The 21,201-nt window shown below is 36.6% G+C and overlaps 3 protein-coding genes across 5 annotated transcripts in view; 2 read left to right on the top strand and 1 right to left on the bottom strand.

Annotated features, from left to right (window-relative positions):
- Nucleotides 1–10,410, top strand: part of LOC107741464 (dual specificity testis-specific protein kinase 2) — a 24,438-nt gene extending 14,028 nt beyond the window's left edge. The window contains 8 exon segments of the mRNA XM_074560186.1: nt 400–546; nt 740–822; nt 6,783–6,873; nt 7,076–7,159; nt 7,682–7,768; nt 8,042–8,148; nt 8,680–8,776; nt 8,778–10,410. Coding sequence (XP_074416287.1) covers nt 400–546; nt 740–822; nt 6,783–6,873; nt 7,076–7,159; nt 7,682–7,768; nt 8,042–8,148; nt 8,680–8,776; nt 8,778–9,767 — 1,686 coding nt within the window. The 3' untranslated portion in view covers nt 9,768–10,410.
- A 1,066-nt stretch (nt 10,411–11,476) lies between these two features.
- LOC107741478 (uncharacterized) lies at nt 11,477–15,019 on the top strand. Its single transcript, XM_016554210.1, has 8 exons — nt 11,477–11,524; nt 11,685–11,751; nt 11,854–11,971; nt 12,441–12,598; nt 12,929–13,158; nt 13,300–13,462; nt 13,594–13,703; nt 14,552–15,019. Exons 2-8 carry the CDS (start codon nt 11,700–11,702, stop codon nt 15,017–15,019), a joined length of 1,299 nt encoding a protein of 432 aa, XP_016409696.1. The 5' UTR covers nt 11,477–11,524; nt 11,685–11,699.
- A 2,223-nt stretch (nt 15,020–17,242) lies between these two features.
- pik3c3 (phosphatidylinositol 3-kinase, catalytic subunit type 3) overlaps nt 17,243–21,201 on the bottom strand; it is an 18,634-nt gene continuing 14,675 nt past the window's right edge. For all 3 annotated transcript variants that reach the window (XM_016554195.1, XM_016554197.1, XM_016554196.1), the window contains exons 18-25: nt 20,457–20,526; nt 20,285–20,349; nt 19,872–19,956; nt 19,704–19,778; nt 19,441–19,609; nt 18,158–18,248; nt 17,954–18,079; nt 17,243–17,474 (exon numbers count right to left, since the gene is read on the bottom strand). In XM_016554195.1, coding sequence (XP_016409681.1) covers nt 17,460–17,474; nt 17,954–18,079; nt 18,158–18,248; nt 19,441–19,609; nt 19,704–19,778; nt 19,872–19,956; nt 20,285–20,349; nt 20,457–20,526 — 696 coding nt within the window. In that variant the 3' untranslated portion in view covers nt 17,243–17,459. The remainder of the gene's footprint in view (nt 17,475–17,953; nt 18,080–18,157; nt 18,249–19,440; nt 19,610–19,703; nt 19,779–19,871; nt 19,957–20,284; nt 20,350–20,456; nt 20,527–21,201) is intronic.

Genomic DNA, 21,201 nt, shown 5'->3' with positions numbered 1-21,201 from the left:
GTTTTTCGGAAGGCGGGCCTTCATCAAACCCGGAACTAATCGAGCCGTTTGTGACAGGCTGGGGAGAAAGGTATTGTAATAATGTAAATTATGTAAAAAAATAATGCGTTTTTCGAACCACCAAGCATGAGAGCATGTTCTAGTACACCCCCTAAACAAATTCAAGACATTGTAAAAGAGCTTAATAGGACCCCTTTAAAGCAAGACCCTGTGGAACAGCTTTGTTCTCCATTCTATACTAGTTTAATGTGCAGAGACAATTATCAGATAAGAGTCATTCATGGGTTGACATGTGAGGTATAACATGTAAACAATTTTCAAACTTCTCATACTTTACCTTTAACATCAGGTGGTTTTATAGAAGGTGCCCACAATGTTTGACCTCTGTGTGTGTTGTAGTACATTAATGGCGGTAACCTGGAGCAGCTGTTGAACAGTGACGTGTTCCTGTCCTGGTCTGAGAGAATAAACCTCAGTCTTGATATTGCCAGAGGACTGGAATACCTACACAGCAAGGGCATATTTCACAGAGACCTTACGTCAAAGGTACACACACTAGAAGGGCCTTTATTACAGAGACTTTGTGTCAAAGGTACACATGTGTATTCCAGACACTTCACGCTGGATTTGTACTGTACGCCACAAATGTTTCTGTAAAACAATAAATACAAATACACAATAAGGGCACACATCTGAATGTGTTTTTGTTCATCTGAATCTGAATGTGTTTGTTTTGTAGAACTGTCTGGTACGCTGGGAGAACAGGCAGTGCAGTGCCGTGGTGGGGGACTTTGGCCTGGCAGAGAAAATTCCTGATCACAGGTCAGTAAAATGCATCGTCATAACTCAAGAGATAAGATTTTACATACTGCACTCTTTCAGAGAGAGAAAGCGAGATGGAAGCAGTCAAGTATTGATTGATGAGCCTCCATTTTTTTTATAAAGCACTTGTATCTATAGCTGGAGAGTAAATGATTAAGAGCATGTGATGTAGTCAGCACATCTTTATCCTAGTGCAGTCTCCGCACATCCAGCCCAGTCATGTCCTGCTGTTGTTTCAGTACATGTGTAAATGAAAAGGATGTTAAATACCTCAGATATGCTTGAGTTATGATCTTGACATTTACCCTTAATAGCTCAAGTATCTGTTCACATGATATGAAGCTTGTACTGTTGCACTGCAGGCATTTGCACATGCTGTTAATGTAGACGCATGGCTAGAAAAACAATGGGGAAAAAATCACACTGTTGCTCCTGAAAAAAAAAAAAAACACTTTTAATTTCACTGCATGTACACTACCAGTCAATGGTTTTTGAACAGTAAGACTTTTAATGTTTTTTTTTTATTTTTTTTTTAAGAATTCTCGTCTGCTCACCAAGCCTGCATTTATTTGATCCAAAATACAACAAAAGCAGTAATACTGTGAAATATTTGTACTATTTAAAATAACTGCTTTCTATTTGAATATATTTAAAAATGTAATTTATTCCTGTGATCAAAGCTAAATTATCAGCATCATTACTTTGAAATCACACAAATAATTTACATTTTAAAATATATTCATAAGTTATTTAAAATAGTAATATTTCAAAATGTTACTGTTTTTGCTGTACTTTGGATCAAATAAATGCAGGCTTGGTGAGCAGAAGAGACTTCTTAAAAAAAAAAAAAACATTAAAAATCTTACTGTTCAAAAACGTTTGACTGGTGTTGTATGATGTTTAAAGTAAATGCTGTTCATAAGATTAAAAGCATACAATACAATACATCTAAACCAAACTGAGGTGTCACATAACATGACAGTCCAACACATAAGGTTTTAAAACTCATAACTATGATGGACACTAGGTTTTTATTGTATTTGTTATACTTGTATTTTTTTAAAATTGTTTTTGCCATGAAAATAGCCTAAGATGCTACACACTCAATTTATGGCATTAAATAAAAATATACTACTATGATGAAAAAACATTAAAAATCTTACTGTTCAAAAACGTTTGACTGGTGTTGTATGATGTTTAAAGTAAATGCTGTTCATAAGATTAAAAGCATACAATACAATACATCTAAACCAAACTGAGGTGTCACATAACATGACAGTCCAAATAAGGTGTTAAAACTCATAACTATGATGGACACTAGGTTTTTATTGTATTTGTTATACTTGTATTTTTTTAAAATTGTTTTTGCCATGAAAATAGCCTAAGATGCTACACACTCAATTTATGGCATTAAATAAAAATATACTACTATGATGGACACTAAAGTACAAAAAGTAATTTCTTCATATTAAAGAAATAATTACACATACCAGTAATGATACATTATAGCTCTTAAATCCCTATCATGGTTTCCAAATAAATATTAAGCAGTACAACTGCTTTTCAGCATTGATAAAATAGACGATAGGATCATGTGACACTGAAGACTGGACTAATGGATGCTGAAAATTCAGCTTTGCCATTACAGGAATGAATTACATTTTAAAATACATTCTACAGAATACAGTTATTTTAAATTGTAATAATATTTCACAATATTACTGTTTTACCAGTATTTTCACTTGAATAAATATAGCCTTGATGAGCAAAAGAGACTTTTTTTTTTCAAAAACATAAAATCTTTCTTACTCCAAACTTTTGAACTGTAGTCAACCTAAGAACAGCACTTCTATATTTAGTAATCTTAGTTTTCATAAATTTGAATTGTCCATATATTGAGGCCAATATATGACAGTTCACAAGGGCACAGAAGGATACATTATAATATTATACATTATTTTTGCAAGAAATCACTCTCTTGATATTACAGGATTTCCCAGTGTAAGGATGGTTGGAGGCTTTAATTGTGTAGACAAAGTTACACTCCTGGCAACTAGGTCTATGATACTGTAATTGCTGGGTGACTTTTACTGAGGAAATAGGAAATGAAGGGAGGAGGTAAATTGGCTCTTACCAGCATATCACTTGGAGGTATACAACAGATGAGGCGGGCGTGCAAAGCATATTTTAAAGTACATTGTGTAATTTAATGATTTGTGTAGATTAAGCTTTGTTTAATATTTCATGGACCTGGTTACAAAGTTTAAAAAAAACTTTGGCCTGTGCAACAATTGCATCTTTAAGTTAGGGATCACTGTTAATGATATTCCAGTGCGGAAACTGTTTGGCCAGTGCAGACTACTGTTTGTAGCCATTAATCCATATATCCTGTGGATTAACATTCCTTTTAGTGAAGCACTCATGCTGGGACATATTAAAGTGATCTGCTGCTTGTGTAATTCTTTCCTCAGCATAAGGCCTCTGTATAAACTTATGTATGAGAGCAGAGGTTTGTAACTCTCTGTTCAGCTTTTCTTTTATACACTGTCTCAGCATAAATGTTACATAATGGGGTAGCTAAAGTGTACCTCCCAAACATAGCATGTGTGATCATGAGTGCCATCGGAGTGCTGTTTTTGTTCTGCCTTTGCCATTCTCTCGCTGAAGAGATCAACACAATGTTATGAAAGCATGCTACTCTTATATTTTGCAACAGTATGTATAGTTTTTGTATATTTACTGTGCATGGTATGTAATTACACTGTTGGGTTACACTTTATTTTAAGGTGTCCTTGTTACAGTGTAATTATACATTTAGGTACGGAGTAATATTAATTAACTTCATGTACTTACTGTATGGTTAGGATCAGGGTTATTACTTGCATGTAATTATACATAATTTATTGTTATTATAATAATCATAATAATAAGTACATGTAACAAACTCTCTGTTCAGCTTTTCTTTTATACACTGTCTCAGCATAAATGTTACATAATGGGGTAGCTAAAGTGTACCTCCCAAACATAGCATGTGTGATCATGAGTGCCATCGGAGTGCTGTTTTTGTTCTGCCTTTGCCATTCTCTCGCTGAAGAGATCAACACAATGTTATGAAAGCATGCTACTCTTATATTTTGCAACAGTATGTATAGTTTTTGTATATTTACTGTGCATGGTATGTAATTACACTGTTGGGTTACACTTTATTTTAAGGTGTCCTTGTTACAGTGTAATTATACATTTAGGTACGGAGTAATATTAATTAACTTCATGTACTTACTGTATGGTTAGGGTTAGGATCAGGGTTATTACTTGCATGTAATTATACATAATTTATTGTTATTATAATAATAATAATAATAATAATAATAAGTACATGTAACAAGTGTAACAAGGGCACCTTAAGATAAAGTGTCAACAAAATTTGGAGTCTGTAATATTTAATAATAATGTTTTTGAAAGTCTCTTATGCTCCCCAAGGCTGCATTTATTGACTCTAAAATACTCTAAAACAGTAATGTTGTGAAATCTAAAATAACTGTTTTCTACTTAAATCAAATATATTTTAACAAGTAATTTATTCCTGTGATGACAGCCGAATATTTAGCAGCCGCACTTAATAATGAACAAAAGTGTTAATTTCTTCAGAAAATACCTCAAAATTCGAACTGTAATCGACAACAGTTTACTACATAAAATACTCTATCCTACAGTGCGATGTGCTCAACTTGACCTTCTCTTTCCAGTATTACGAATGAACCAGATTTGCACTCTCTAGCCTGACCGTTTTATTGACAACCAATTGTTTAGACCTTTACTTACACCAAATTGAACTAAAAAAAATGTAAAATACAAAGTTGTACTAACAAGATGTTATGTAGACTGGCTGAATTAAACATGCAGGAAGATGAAGTCATGTGGTGATGATGTTGTCACTGTTTGAATTGTTTATCATAAGATAATGCCTGCTCTTTTGCTTACTAATTTAAAAACTATGTATACAGCAAGTAGTAAGCTAGTGTTCCATTATGAACACATCCAGTATGTGCATGTGATATCAGAGTCATCAGGGACTTGTTTCCACTCTGCATTTGTGTTGATTTTAATGATGGCTTTGTAAGAAAGTCTGTGTGAAAGAGAGCAGTTTTACAGTTGAGCTCTGTTTTTCTCATTGTTGGTATTTCTGTAAATGTTACGTAATACATATTTTGGTGTGCTTGCTAACGCTTCATGTTTACGTGTAAAACCACAGGTATTTGTATATGTGAAGAAGACCAAGCAGACTGCTTTTTGGAAAGCTCTCCTAAAAAGGACAAAATATTTGAGCTGTTTGCTGCGGTAGATTCCCTCACTCTGACTAACCCTCGTCCCCAAATGGTGTTTGCACTGCAGTACATTACTCCATTTATCTCTCTCTCTTCCCTTGTCTCCACTCTTCCCCTCTCAGTCTATTTATGCCCAGTACACAGTCCCAGACCAAAATAAAACTGAGGAAGTGTCTCTCAGCAGAGTATGAGTATGCCAGCTATAATTAAGATCTTACAAGGGGCGTGGCCAGCTATGCAAATTTTGCTCACAATTGGCCATTGGCCTTTTCTCAATGATGTCAGAGGTGTCTGGGCTCCCAAGTGCAACCCCTAGTGTCGGAACTTCAACACAACATCGAAGTAAGTGGCTGAAAGGGAACTATTGGTGTTTTTCCACTGCATGGTATGGCTCTGCACGGTACAGGCTCGGCTCGGTTTGCGTTTCCATTGCAGTTTAGTACCGCTTTTGAGTGGGCGGGATTCTAGACATGTCGTTATAGTTGCGCTGCCTTTTTCAAAACTTTTTCATTCCGCGTCATCCCATCAAGCTTTCGCTGGATCTGCTCCTCTGCTATCAATGAGAGGAATGTCTGTCCTTCCTCAACAGACTACGAAACAGGCATTTTTTTTGTTGTTTAAAAAATGTGCGTTCGTTCAAAAAAAGTTGCGTTCGATCCTTGCTGGCTGTGCTGATTTAATCCAGCGGGTCAAGTGTCTTGTGTCGCAAGTTCAATGATGCAGGTAGTGACTTCTCTCCGGCCAATCAGTGATCAGCAGGGTTTACACGTCACATTTTGGTAATGGTACAGCTCACTTGGAACCTCAGCCGAGGTGGTTTTGAAAAAGGTACCAGGTACTGTACACAATGGAAAACCCCCCAAAAGTGAGCCATGCGGTACCATGCAGTGGAAAAGCGCCATATGTATGCAGCAAGTAGTAAGCTAGTGTTCCATTATGAACACATCCAGTGTGTACATGTGATGTCAGAGTCATAAGGGACTTGTTTTTCACCCTGCATTTGTTTATTTTAATGATGGCTTTGTAAGAAAGTCTGTGTGAAAGAGAGCAGTTTTACAGTTGAGCTCTGTTTTTCTCATTGTTGGTATTTCTGTAAATGTTACGTAATACATATTTTGGTGTGCTTGCTAACGCTTCATGTTTACGTGTAAAACCACAGGTATTTGTATATGTGAAGAAGACCAAGCAGACTGCTTTTTGGAAAGCTCTCCTAAAAAGGACAAAATATTTGAGCTGTTTGCTGCGGTAGATTCCCTCACTCTGACTAACCCTCGTCCCCAAATGGTGTTTGCACTGCAGTACATTACTCCATTTATCTCTCTCTCTTCCCTTGTCTCCACTCTTCCCCTCTCAGTCTATTTATGCCCAGTACACAGTCCCAGACCAAAATAAAACTGAGGAAGTGTCTCTCAGCAGCGTATGAGTATGCCAGCTATAATTAAGATCTTACAAGACCTTGTTTTGTTTTATTTTTATACATCCACGCACACATAATCATGCTGTGGGTCAATGGACTAGGGGTTTAAGGGCGTTAAATTTGGAAATGAGGAGTACTTAAAAAAAAAAAAGATTAATAGAACTTGTAGGTTCACTTTAAGTAAATGATTTTCCTGTTTTCCCTTTGGCTGTTTTCAGTGAGGAGGCAGAGAAACCGAGCTTGGCTGTTGTTGGCTCCCCCTACTGGATGGCTCCGGAGGTGCTCAGAGGAGAACGCTACAATGAAAAGGTCGAACGCTGTATGATTCATTACCCAGATACAGGCCAGAGTCCTTTCAGTGACAGTTTCACCCACATTACTTGTCAGATTACTGTCATTTCACAATTTCAAATGCAAAGTTTGTGCCATTATTCCCATTGATTGAGAATATTGCTCTTAAGTTCATTATGTTTAGGGTTTTAGATAATTAAAACACATTGTTTTTTTACAGGTGGATGTATTTGCCTATGGTATTATTCTCTGTGAGATTATTGGCCGGATACAGGCAGATCCCGACTTTCTTCCACGGACAGAGGTGAAAAACTGAACGTACAGTATCTTAAAAGCTCACTTCAAATATGTTTACAATTAGAACCTTTTTAGAAACTATTTCAAAACTTTTAGAATAAGAACCTTTTGTATTTAAACACATATATTTAAGTATTAAGGTGAGTATTGTTTCACATTTCCCTTTTTTTTTTTTTGCTGTACTATTATTCTTAAATGGCTGATAAAGCATTTTATTGGTCTATATCTGTTTGGTTCACCATTCCACCTGTTCTATGAATATCAGGCCTGTAACAATCTCATGTGCACACTCGGTTTATGAAAATGGGTCGTAGTTTCCTCCATGTGAGATAACAGCACTGCCAATGAAGTCATGCTTTTACATATAAATCATTGTTTAATTACACTGTTTATCATTGTCAGGATGATTTACTTCTACAGTACAGCCTGTACTCCTCACAGTAGTAATATACAGCTTTGTATCAGCTTTGTAGCTTTTTTTTTTTCTTCTTAAGACTGAAATTAGGCTTGTCTGGTGATTCTGTTTCAGGACTTTGGTCTTGATGTGGAGGCTTTTCGGCAGATGGTTGGAGACTGTCCTCCTCATTTCTTCAACCTCACAGTCATCTGCTGCAGTGTAAGACCTCTTATCTACCGTCATGAAATATCATACATTAACACTGATACACCTCTACAAATCTCATATGCTGACACATATGCTTAAATGTGCATTTATTTGTTTTTGTTAACCTTGGAACCTCTCCTTAACAGGGCTTCTGTCTAATTCAGATGCATAAAAGCAGCTTGAAGCCAATATAAAAATATATTATTCTGATCGCTTAGTATGACTTCACAAAAATGTGGGCAAAAGTGCTTGCATTTTAAAAATTCAGTCTTTTTTCTCTCCCAGATGAACCCAGACAGTCGGCCCTCATTCACAGATGTGGTAGCAGAGCTGGAGAAGATAGTGAGTGATCGAGAGAAGAGTGAATGTATGGAGCCTGATGTAGAGGGTGAGTCAGCAAAAAAATAAAAAATAAATAAATAAATACAGCAGTGTTGCCAGAACACTTTTTTCTTTTCTTCTGCTCACATTTATTTAATTACAATGCATATATAATGCAAATTAGTATCTGTAAATCTTTTCAGAACTAATTTTCAAATCATGCTAAATGTTCATAAGTCAAATCACATTTCTGTTTGCTCTAAACAAAGTTGAAAATTCTATCATTATCAAACCAAACCATGAAGCCTTGTGAAGAGATACTATTGCTTTTTATGATGAACAGATTTAATTTTTCTTTTTTTTTTTTTTAAGACTAACCAAAGGTTAATTTAGAATTCATTTTGGAATTTTGGAAGGACATGAGGTTGAGTAAATTATGACAGAAAATGTTTTTTTTTTAAATTAAATATCCCTTTAAATATCTTTCGCCTTGAAAATGATTAAAGAAGCTTGCATGGCATTAAAAACAAACTGAGCCTTAAAGGAACACTCCACTATTTTTGAAAATAGGCTCATTTTCCAACTCCCCTAGAGTTAAACAGTTGAGTTTTACCGTTTTCGAATCCATTCAGCCGATCTCCGGGTCTGGCGGTAGCACTTTTAGCTGTAGCTTAGCATAGATCATCGAGTCTGATTGGATGTGCTCCTCCCTCCATCCCCTCTCCTGACTTGGATCACACCGATGCGCATCAACCCCTTCTCCCAGCGCCAAGACCTCAACGGCGGCCGCATCAAGCTCTTTGACACCCCCAGCAAGTCTGTCATTTCCCTCACCTTTGCTCTCCCTCCGCCCCCTGACCCCAGCAGCCCCGTCTCCTGTGACAAAGGCCCTCTCCATTTCCACAGACGCAGCCAGTCACTGCCCTGCACGCCAGAAGACATCCAGTCTCTGCATGGTACTGCTGACAATGAGAAATGTGAAAATACTCCAAGTGTTATGGACACAGATGTAAATCCAGTCAATGGAAATTTGATGGACATGGGAAGGGACAGTGTGTTGGCTATGAGCAACGAGAGTATTGCTGATCTGCCTAATATTAGTGAGGTTTTTAATATACCCGGTGACAATGTTAGGCGTTCAGATCCTAAGCAGGACAACAAGGAGGATAATCTTGAAATGGACAGTCAAGAAGCTGTAGCTGACGACTCTGGTCTTCCATTAGATCCAGAGCTGATGTCTCCAAACCGATCGAGGCTAGAGGAAAGCATCGAGGAGCCAATGGACTGCACCAGCTCTCCTGATACACTAGATGGTGCCATCGCTACTTCAACCAAACCTTTCTCCAATGGCTGGAGCTCCCCGGTCTCCAACGGGCCACCCTTATTACCTCCTTTACTAGACACAGGCAACAACAATGGCACCATCCCTATAAATCGACCTCTGGGATGGGGGGTTAATAACTCCAATGGTGCCACGACCCCTCTTACTCCTCCAGAACAGGATGAGGTCATAGCCTGTCCGGGTTGCTGCCTAGCAGGGATGAGTTTCCCCTCTATTTGCACACGTGGACCTCGACAGACCCCTTATAAGAACTTGAATGGCGATGCGGCTGGAAAAAGGCTTCTGTGCAAAGCTTTGCCGCCCTCGCCTACAGAGCCAAACATTGCTCTGCCTGGCACTCGGACATAAAAGATGCATGATATATAGGTGAAGCGCTACCTTTTAAAGCGGATGCTACTGCTTAATGCACTCAAACTAAAATCGAGCTGAAAAATGTCATTCTGAAGAGAAAGAAAACGCTATGTATTATTGTTTAGACAAAGTGGATCATTTAGTATTCTGATCTCAAGTCCTAGTCCTCTAAACTTGAACACTCCCATAAGTTTTAATGCCTTTCTAAAGACATGTGTTGTCAATATTTTTGTTATTTTTACAATTATTTGAAAGTTTATGAAAATACTTTGTGAATGGGAAAAAAAAATTATGTATTGTTTTATTAATGACATTAAATGGCATGGACAAAGTAAAGTACTAACAGGCTATGTTGTGTTTATGGAAGATATGAGTCACATGATCGGTTTTCTACATTTTAAGTTGTCACATGGTATAAAAGATACAAAGCCTTCAGCTGGCTCTTCATTTGCTTTCTATTTTAAAGAATCATGCCCAGTGGAAAAGTCACATTTTTAAGAAAATGAAAGTCAGAAATGTCTGTTTGTTGCACATTAAAGTTTTATAGGAGGTGAATGGCCAGATGATCACCGTAAAGAATTTTCTTGGCATCTTTATAAAATGTTTCCGGCTGATCAAAACCTTTCATCAAAGTTGTCCTAACGCCTAAAACCAAAATGCGTTCTTGTCTTAGGACAACTTTGAACTTTTTAGTTCTACTTCAAATGTTGACTACTGTATATAAAATACATACATACACCCTGAATTATGTTTAATAATGTTTAATATATAATATTCTGTATATTAGTACCTTGTAGAATACTGGTCAGTCTTTTTTTGTTGTTGTTGTTGTTGTTAAGAAATACTTTATTCAGCAAGTAATAAAAATATTAACTGCATTAAATTGATCAAACTGACAGTTAAGACTGACAAGTGACAGAAAATTTAAATAAATGTTTTTTTTACTTATATTCTTCAATCCTGAAAGTATCAGGGTTTCCATAAAAATATTAAACCGTGCCAATGTTTTCAACATTGATAATGTGATGATTGATTGATTGATTGATTAATTGCAAATTGATTGAATAAATGCAGCCAAGGTGAGCATAAGAGATTTCTTTAAAAAATGCATTTAAAAAATCTTCCAACAACCTTATTGTTGCAAAACGTACTGATGGCATTGGTTACAGGAGGATTTCTATACTTCTGAATGTTCCAGTGAGCACTGTTGGGGCCATAATCCTGAAGTGGAAAGAAAATAATTTCACCATAAACCGGCCACGACCAGGTGCTCCTCGCAAGATTTCTGACAGAGGAGTGAAAAGAATTATCAGAAGAGTTGTCCAAGAGCCAAGGATCACTTGTGGAGATCTTCAGAAAGACCTGGAATTAGCAGGTACAATTGTTTCAAAGAAAACAATAAGTAATGCACTCAACTTATTTGTTTTGTTTTCTTTGTATGTATGGATTACTTGGGTTGTTACCGACATCTGGTGAAAATTTCATGTCAACAGCACCTATAGAAATATATTTACTGAGAAAAATGGTGACCTGTTCAATATTTATTTTACCCGCTGTATATATAAAACGTTTTTTCTACCATTTCCACTAGAGAGAGCTTTTGTTCTCCTCTCCAGTTTTGTCTCTGTGAGTGGGTTCAGTCCCAGTGTGGTTTTGTGGCATAAGTTATGCTGTGACAGCTGTCCTCTTCTCACTTTTTCTGTTCACCCACTGAAAGTAACAGCTAATGAAATCTCTCCATTCTTTTGTTTAAGGTAAAGTTTATTTCTTTTTTTTAATGTCATTATAAATAGTTAATATTTTTTGTTAGTCAGCTTTGTAGATATATCAGGTATTTCAGCTATGGAATTTTGATAAATAGAGCTATTTATTTATTATTATTATTATTATTTTTTTTTTTTTTTCATAAAATAGCTTTCTGTTGTGGGGATGCCTGTCGCTCTCCTAAACTTATGTTTCTTTCTGTTGGTGTTGAATATAGGTAAGTACATTTTTCCGTGTGAACAATCTTTCATTTGGTGTACTGTATGATTTCAGATCATGTCTGGTGCAACATGTTCTTGTTTTCATATGTTTCGTTTAGAATCTGCAGTCTCTGTCTGTGACATCAGAGTGCATACGATCAATTTCGGGTGCCATCTTGAGTGGGATTGCCCTGATGCCAACCCTAAGACGACTTACACGGTCTTGAGCAAGCACAAGTGAGTCTCATCTACACACAAAAGGAGTAACTATGAATGATGTGGAAGATGTTGTTTAGAGGAGAAATGAGAGTGTGGAGTAGAGAGAGCACTGGGGTGAGAGGTGAAACTGGGTGGTTTAGCAGAAAACCACAGCGAGAAACAATCCAGGCTCATCACCCCAGAGCAGATACGCTGTTGTTATCGCTTCAGGCACGCTGTTGGTTTCCTCTGAATTACAATTGAAAATGAAAATGACTCACAAGCACTCAAGCTCAGTTTGCTCTTTACTTGCTTGCTTTTTTCTTTTTCTTTTTCTTTTTTTTTTTTTTAATCATGCCCAGTGGAAAAGTCAAATTTTTAAGAAAATGAAAGTCAAAAATGTCTGTTTCGCATAGTTTTGCAGGGGGTGAATGGCCAGATGATCACCGTAAAGAATTTACTTGGAATTTTTGTAAAGTGTCCTCAATATTGTGTGTTTGTGTTGCAGTACATCATGGGTAAATGTTTCAGGCTGCATCCAGATTTCCCAGCAAAGCTGTGATCTGTCCGAAGTCTTTCCTACCTTAGACATCTACAACTTCATCAGACTGACCTCTGAGCTTCTCTGGCTGAATGAAACTTGGAATTGCACCCCTTTACATGACCGTCAGTATTAAACCTCAAGCCATGTTCCACAAATTGATAGATAAAGGTCAAAAATGTGTAATATTGCACAAATCTAAAAAAGCTGGATTACATTACAGAAATGCATTCATTCATAGTATGTAAGACTTTTGTCCATTGTCTATAATAAATTAATATAATTGGACAAGAATTGAATTATAATATCTTTATGATTTGATATTGTGTTGTATTATTGTTATTATATTGTATTATTGATATTATATAATACTTATTATTATTATTATTATTGTTGTTGTTGTTGTTATGAAAAAGTGTCAAGAGTAAGGTGTTGTTTTTTTGTTTTTTTGCTAGCTGCTGCCAAATTCAGCCCGCCCTCAATAACAATCTCCATGGCCAATGGAAGTCTCTGGGTGACGGTACATTTTCCATGTGCTCCATCCATAAGCTGCAGTTCTGAAGGAGATGATGAATATTATGAGGAAGAGGAGGAGATGGGATGCTCCTGTCCTGTAACTGATTTTTCTAAAATTCTCCGGGCAACAGTCACTCTATACAATGAACAGAATCTCTCAGACAAACAGGTGCACAACTCTCATTTTTACATCCCTTTAACTCCATTTTTCGGTTTTGTATATTTATTTATTTATTTGCAGTATAAGTGTTCACATTAAGATTAGAAATTAGAGTTCCATTGTGTTATTTTTATTCATTTTTTCTTGAAGGCACACACTGCTGAAGTGATGCGTGAAACCCCATTCAAGGTGGAATTTGGTTTTCTTACACCAGGGCAAGTGTACTGTGCTGTGGCCAACTTCACATTTGAGGGAGTGCTGGTCTCTTCTCCCCCGAGCATCCCGCAGTGTGTTTACATACCAGCCTATAATGGTGTGCATTATTTCTAGTGAAAGTGTTTATACTTATTTTGTTGTGTAATAATACAATACACATTTATTTGTGTGCACATGTGTCCAATGGTTGCCGGCACTAATGCATGTGTGTGTTTGTGTGTTCTCCAGAAAGCCTTATAGTCGTGATTGTGTGTGCTGTTCTCATCACTCTTGGCTTAGTATTTCTTCTGGTCTGGAGACGGTGTGCATCTTCTGAACGTCCCCTGCCCAGATCTTTGGTACTGGACTTACTTGAGCATGATTGCAATTGTGTTAATGTTTTTATAAGTGAATATTGAATAATTTACATTTAAATTAGACAACAAAAAACGTGCGGTTTCTTTTTTTTATTATTGTTAAAAAAATGTTAAAGCTCTATAGCAGTGGTTCGGCACCAGAGGACTGGGGCCACAGGGTTACATAAATGTATTTAAATGAATGTTATTATTAGTATATTAAAGTATATATTCAAAACTATTGTTTTTACTAAAAACAGAACCTTTCTTGAAACATAAGTAATCAGAAAATCAATTCGTTTAAGACAGCACTACTCCCAGTTAATAAAAAAAAAAGTTTGAAAACAAGTAACTGACAATTACAGGCAAAAATTGAGTCAAAAAGCTGGAGAACCTCAGCTCTACAGAGGTACATGGGGAAATAGTACCATAGAAAATGATTTTTGTGTTCTCATTTGCTATAAGACTAAACAAAACAATCAGCTATTGCATTTTCATGACTTCCCTAAATAGGAAAAAATATAGAGATTTACACTGTTATTTAGTGCAGAAATGTGTCATTACAATTTAATAAGGGTCCATATAACCACTCTTGGAACAACAGTCATCCAATCGATATCCAATAGATACTTTTGTATGATATACAGTTCACTAGCTGTATATTGCAAAGCATTTTAGTCATTCTAAGTACCAATAAAAGACGATAACCTTCTAATGCAGAAACATTTGATTGTTTAACCTGTCAGAAACCCTTTTATCTGCATTCAGTGCATTTATGAACTAAGCATAATGACCATCTCATCTTAGGTGTTTTTTACATTTAAAATTCAAACCATATTATGTGTTTTCAGGCTTTACTTCGAGACCTGGAACTTCAGGACGAGACTTTCGTTGACTCCAGTAAAGCTGCACCACACAACGAGAGCTCGGAGGGTGACCACGTTTCTGTTGTTTCCCACTCATTTCACTTCACACTCATGGACAACCAGTCTTCTTACTACAAAACCCAAAGTCTGGCCAATGGCTATTACACAAGCCCCATCCTGCACAATCCAGACTGCACTGAGGAGTCTGAAGAGTTGAGCACAGAAGTCCAACATGACGAGTTCCATCTGTTACCATCACATCCAATTCTAGAAACACAGGTGGGATGTCCATATCAGAATCATTTACCGTCACCCAGAGACATCCCTCTGAGCTCGGTGCGAGTTGAACACACTCAACAGGACGAGACATCAACTGAAGATCCAGAGCGGTCTGAAGATGTCATGTGGGGAAAACTGAATATGAGACCAATAGAAGACATCCAAACAAATTGAAACTACTGATGTTAAATATAACATTTTTAGACTCAAGACAGATTTGTTCTGTGTACAATTTTTAATACATGCTTTTTTTTTTGTCTTTTTTTTTGGTGCTATTAATTTGCAACGGTGTGATTCTGCCCTTTCGCCCACTAACTATTGTCATTGCTGTGAAAGGGAAGTTGCAATGAAATGGAAGTAGCGACAGATCTTTTCTTCTGTATTGTGATGTACATTCGAGTGTAACTGCGTATGGAAAAAAAAGACAAGCACTTGATTCTATTTACTGTTGTTTGGAAATGGAGGCAGATGATGAACATGAGCTTGCAGGAGAATATACGTTTTCGTTTTCACCTTAAGATCCAGTTATGACAAATTGATTCAGAATTTTAGATTATTATTATGATTTTAAAAAAGGAAGCACATACGGATGAATCATTCACAAGAAGATGTATTACATGCCTCTGAAAAATAGACCGGGTGGTTTTAAATTTCATGCTGGCTTTTAAGTGTCATGCTGTTTATTTATATCGTATTATATTTTATTATTATGTTTTATATATGTCATGCTGACTATTATATATCATCCATCTTGGTCGGGGTAGCTTAGGTTGGGTAATATTGAGTTCAGCATGTATTCCCTTTACTTTAGGGTGAATTGTGTCAGGTCATGCACGTTCCTCATGCATGTGTACATCAGTGGTCAAATGTCACTGACCGGAATCTAGCAGTCATTATTATTATTACTGTCCTTCACGGTTTATTTGGGATCCCCCCCTACAAGCCAGTGACTCAGAGCACTATAAATCCTTATGCGGTCCCTATGAGGAGCAGTGCTATTTTCGGGTAACTGTATGCTTTCTGTATGGCTTGATTCATTGTTTTAATTTTTTATTTTCACTTCTGACTCAGAGTTGCCCTATTTTGGCTCTCATTTTCTGTGGACCGTGTCTCACAGTTAACCATGCTAAGGTGCACAATTTTTGCTGATCTTGCCTGTTCTCTGGAACATTTATGGAAATGCTCCCAGGAAACAAGTGTAAATCTAGATTCTGGAAAGTGTATTATAGATTTGTATAGAATAATGCATGCTTTCTTATTTCCTCTTTTGAGAGAGTGTATGTGGACTCGACTTGTATTCTGTGAGGTCTAATTGGTTCAGTTGAACTTTGGTACTGTAACAGTGAAGGGAAATTTTGTTGTAGAATTATAAATACAGTCCGTTTTGAGGGGGAAGTTTGTTTTTTGTCTTTTTCTGAAGCCATAACCATGCCTTGCAAATATGCCACCTCCAAACTCATTTCTAAAATGTAGATATTCACTGCTATTACACTTAACGGATGACTCGAGTTTTAAATGTCAAGTTTCTTGTTGACCAAATGTAGCAGAGCGGAAAGAAGTCTGCAGGGGTTTAGTTCAGCTTTAATAAACCACAGCCCACGAGCCTGAAAATCAACATGCATAGCATACACATATACCGTAGGCCCAAAAGAAGAAGAAAAATCAAGAAATGCAAGCTAAACCTGAACTGAAATTTTTACCAAATATCATGTATATTCCTCATCACTATGTTTGACTGCTTTGTTGCCATGTAGCATCTTTCTTCACAAGTGGTATTGTTAATTAATTGCATGATTTTTAAACACTTACTGACAGTAAATATATCTGTTCAGGCTTGTAATTTCAAAAACAAAAGACAAACTTGAATTAGAGTTGCTCAGTGGGATTTATGTTTGGACACTGATGGTGGGTGCAAGAATTAATCCATAGAACCTATGTAAAGTCCAAGTATAATACATTTTGAACTTTGTATAACTATAGTCTCATTCTAAACCATTGGCGCATTTCTCTACATAAGCTGCACCATAAAGAATTCTCCTCATAGGAAGGTGTGACTCACTAACTGACTCACACTGCACAAAAAGAAACATGCACATCCTCATCCAGAGAAACCTTTAAAACCACCATATGTATCAGAACCACTCATTGTCATAGAAGGACACGCCTTAAATAACTGAGCCTAGTCAAAGGCTTCATATATGTATTTAACAGATCATTCATTTTTGTATAAATAGTTTTAACTATTACTGTAAAAAATACCAAAACACCAAAGAGATTTCTACAAACACAGACTATAAATGTTTTAAATGAGAGCGTTTGAACTTTAAAGTGAGTATAATGTAAAATTAATACTAAACAATAAACACGAAGGCTAAAGTTGTAATCTTTATTTGGCTGTCTTTTTTTACATCTACAGTTCATTTTATTACAATTATATATATATATACAAAGATATTCACTAAAGTCAAGACCTAGTGCATGAATGGTGAAAACATGATGTCACTAGTGTGGCCTTGGCACGTGTCCATTTCTCTTCTCCATCATTTATTTGTTGCTTCCGTCCATTTATCTGTTGCTCACTGATTATGTGAGAATCAGCCTCCATGACATCACCTCATCTGCGCCAATACTGTGGATTTCAAACATGAAGCATTAGTAAAGATGCCAATTAATGTTCTGCTATTTGCCATTTTGGGCTTCTGTACTGTACTGGTAAAATAGCCACAAAGTGTGAACTTTGTTAAGTCTGGAATACACTATACGAGTTTAAAAATATGAGCAGAAAAAAGGAGTCTGTGTCGATCACACACTATGCAATTTTCTGTGAAATCTGAATGACCAAAATCTGAAGACTGGCTTTCAATTATGGCAACTTGCATCAAGACTGCAAATTAGAGGGCAAAAATTTGGGTAAAAGTTGTGTGGTGTATTCCACAATTTAGCAGCACTGGCCAAAAAAACAAAAGAACACTGCTGCCAACCATAAAAACGCAAGCAGCAACAGAGCTTATCTTTAGTAACATCCTGAAATTTATCATTAAAGACAACAGGCTTTGCTGTTTTCCGTGCAGATTTTTCAAAAAGGACAAAATGAGGAAACATACACACCTGTGCAAATTTGTGTATCTGTTCAACCACTGCAGCAAACAGAGCACCTACGCTCTCGTCAATCAGACTCTGCATATAATGCACCGCCTCCTCATCTGAGAGGTCCAATCGAAACTTGTCCTGAACCTGCAGTGGGCGGGCAAAGAATGAACAGCTGATTTTACCTCTGAAGTTTTGGAGACAAAATGTGAGGACCATACATACCTTTTTTACGGTTTTGTCAGGCTCCAGTGCAATGTCTGGGATATTTGCATCCACCATCAGAGAGAACAGATTCAGAATGAGATTTGAGTATCTGCATATGAAAAGAGAAAAAAAGTTTGGTTTTTATGATTTAGTCCAGTGTTTCCCAACTGGGGTACCGTGTAAAAAATCCTTTTTTAATATTTTTAAATTGCTAAAATGTTCAAAAAAGCATCTATTATATAATATCCATTTCTGATGTCGCCAATAATTAGAGATGCACCGAAATTCCGGCTACCGAAAATTAGTTCACCGCTCAGGTTTCACTTTCACTTGGTGCGACGCTCTGCGTATTATCCCGCTCTATGCACTCCACGGTCCACTCATATACCGTTCATGCTCATCGGAACAGCAAAGTCCAAAAATTGAGCCGACAGGAAACATCGATGTAGTACAGTATTTTGTGCTATCATTATTAATTTCTTTATTTGTTCTTATTTTATTACTGACTGCTTACTTGTCATTTTTTATTCAATTAAAAGTTTGAAATCAATATATCTCGTGCTACTGCAACAAATTTACCCCACTGTAAAATCAAAAATACACTGAGTGAGCAAAAAATTGTGAGATAGATAGTTATAATGGTAATTAAACAATGTTTTTAGTTTTGATTGCTTCTATTGTCCTCATTTGCAAGTCGCTTTGGAAAAAAAGTGTCTGCTAAATGACTAAATGTAAATGAATATCTATACTTTTCAAAGTATCATATCAAAGTTAGAAATTCAAATATTGTGACAAAATTAATTTTGTAGGGTGCCACAAAGTTGTTAATTTCCAAAGGGTGCCGCGACTAAAAAAAGGTTGGGAAACACTGATTTAGTCTACTGATATACTACATAAATGAAGTACACTACGATTCAAAAGTTTGGGGTCAGTAATGTTTTTGAAAAAAAGTCTGTTATGCTTACCAAGGTAGCATTTCATTTGATCAAAAAGAGTAATATTGTGAAATATTATTACAACTTAAAATAACTTCTCTATTTTAATATATTTTAAAATGTAATTTATTTCTATGATGGCAAAGCTGAATTTTCAGCAGCCAATACTCCAGTATTTTTTGTGACATGAACTTTCATTTCAATTCTTCTAATATGCTGATTTGGTGCTCAAGAAACATTTCATATTACTATCAATACTGACTGCCACTTTTGATCAATTTAATGCATCAATGCTGTATGTACTAATTTCTTTCAAAAAGTCAAACTTTTAAATATTAGTGTGTATGTCTTCCGTTTGTAACTCACCTGCGCAGGTGCAGGAAGGCAGTGTAGCACTGTTTCCTGAACTCCTGGTATTGTTCACTCTGCATGCCCCCCATCCCCTCCACCATCTCCTTGCTCAGCTTCATGGGGGGTGGCAGGGGTTTAGGGTCCCGACCCAAAATATATCCAAAATCGATATGAAACAGCTTCCCTGCAAGTCAGAGAGACAGATCAGCATATCCAATCTGTTTTTATTTTCAGTGCTTGCAAGTCATTAAAAATTGTGGTGCATTTATGGAAGGTACCAGTCTTTGTGAGAAGCAAGTTGTCTAGATGTCTGTCTCCAACCCCTAAGATGTATGTGATGACACAATAGCCCGCTGAAACATAGATCATGATTTAGTACATTTTTAAAATTCTAAATAAATAATGAGCTAAATATAGTACTAATGGATCCAGAAACTGAGGCTCACCACAGCTTTTAACGTATGTGTCCATGACTTCAGAGCTGATGCCGTATGGCCCCTTATCATTCGGAGCGTGCTTTCGGAAGAAACTCTGCATGGAGACATAGTTTACCAAGAGAAATACAAAGATATGAGACTTCATTCTTTAGATATATTACAAATAAACACAGAGAAATGTGTTTCATACACAAAAATGTGGTATGTGCCATACCTAATTGAACAATTAATAAAAATGTTCTTATTATGACCATGTTATGCAGAGGTGTCCGCTTCTACGTAGCTTAAACCTGCTTCAACACACCTGCTAGGATGTTTCTAGTGATCCTGAAAACCTTGATCAGCAGGTTCAGGGGTGTTTACTTTGCAGGAATTTGGTCTTTCAGGAGCAGTATTGGACAACTCCTGATACATTGCATTACCTGAATGTTGCCTTCAGTTGCCAAAACCTCAGCCACAGGTACTGACTGCACAAACTGCATAAAACCTGCAGACAAATCATATGCATCCAGCGTAAAATGAAACTCCAATACATTATGTGAATTGACTGGCTCGTGGGTTTGTTCTGCATGCAATAAGTGAATCAGTACTGACCATGTTTGGTGCTGGTCGCCAGAACTTTGTATGGAGTCAACTTTAGGTCCAAATTCTCTTTCCTCAGCAACTGTTAAAGAGAATGTTGAGAAAATATTGAAAACAATTAACTAAAAATTAAATGACTACTAAATATTTTTTTTTAAATTTAGTGGTAGCTTTATATAAAATAAATGTCTATGTAGAAAATTGGATTTTTGTGTGTACGAGAATGTAAGAATGTAATGAATTGTACGAACAATATGTGTCCTTTTGGTACTGTGTGATGAGTAGGCTTGCCGCGATAGACGGTGCTGACGGTGATACCGGTGTTAAGCCGCAACACCGGTTACGTCACTTGCCCACCGCGGCACCAACCCCCACTGTCGCTTTGATTTTTTTTATAGTAATAAAAATCATTTAGTTCAGTAAAAGAACATACACTACAATTAAAAACTGAACGCGGCTGCTCAATGCAGCGTGCCGAACGACAGTTGCATCACAGATCAGATTTCATTTCTCCAGTGAGGAGAGTGAGTCGAGCTGACTGACAAGAAGAGTGAGGTGAGACAGACAAGACGATCGCGGATGATTTAGTTTTGAAACGAAATGCAAAAGCGCCTGTTTGGCAGTATTTTGGATTCTGAAAAGCTTGTTGAATTTTGCCATTTATCTAAGGTGATTTTGGAAGTTTTTTTAAACATTCGTTTCTTAATTGGTTCCACATTATTTGCTGATTTTTACTTTATTTAAACTTTGTATAATT

The sequence above is a fragment of the Sinocyclocheilus rhinocerous genome, unplaced genomic scaffold, assembly GCF_001515625.1.
Source record: "Sinocyclocheilus rhinocerous isolate Xijiao unplaced genomic scaffold, SAMN03320098_v1.1 scaffold105, whole genome shotgun sequence".
Classification (NCBI taxonomy): Eukaryota; Metazoa; Chordata; class Actinopteri; order Cypriniformes; family Cyprinidae; genus Sinocyclocheilus; species Sinocyclocheilus rhinocerous.
The sequence above is the reverse complement of the archived record's forward strand: the minus strand, read 5'-3'. Positions and strand labels throughout refer to the sequence as shown.

Excerpts from the sequence above, each read along its gene's own strand:
- LOC107741478 (XM_016554210.1), top strand. The coding sequence starts at position 11,700 with ATGCCTGTCGCTCTCCTAAACTTATGTTTCTTTCTGTTGGTGTTGAAT. Across the intron at positions 11,972-12,440 it reads ACGGTCTTGAGCAAGCACAA|TACATCATGGGTAAATGTTT; the intron begins GTGAGTCTCATC and ends TTTGTGTTGCAG. Across the intron at positions 13,463-13,593 it reads TTACATACCAGCCTATAATG|AAAGCCTTATAGTCGTGATT; the intron begins GTGTGCATTATT and ends TGTGTTCTCCAG.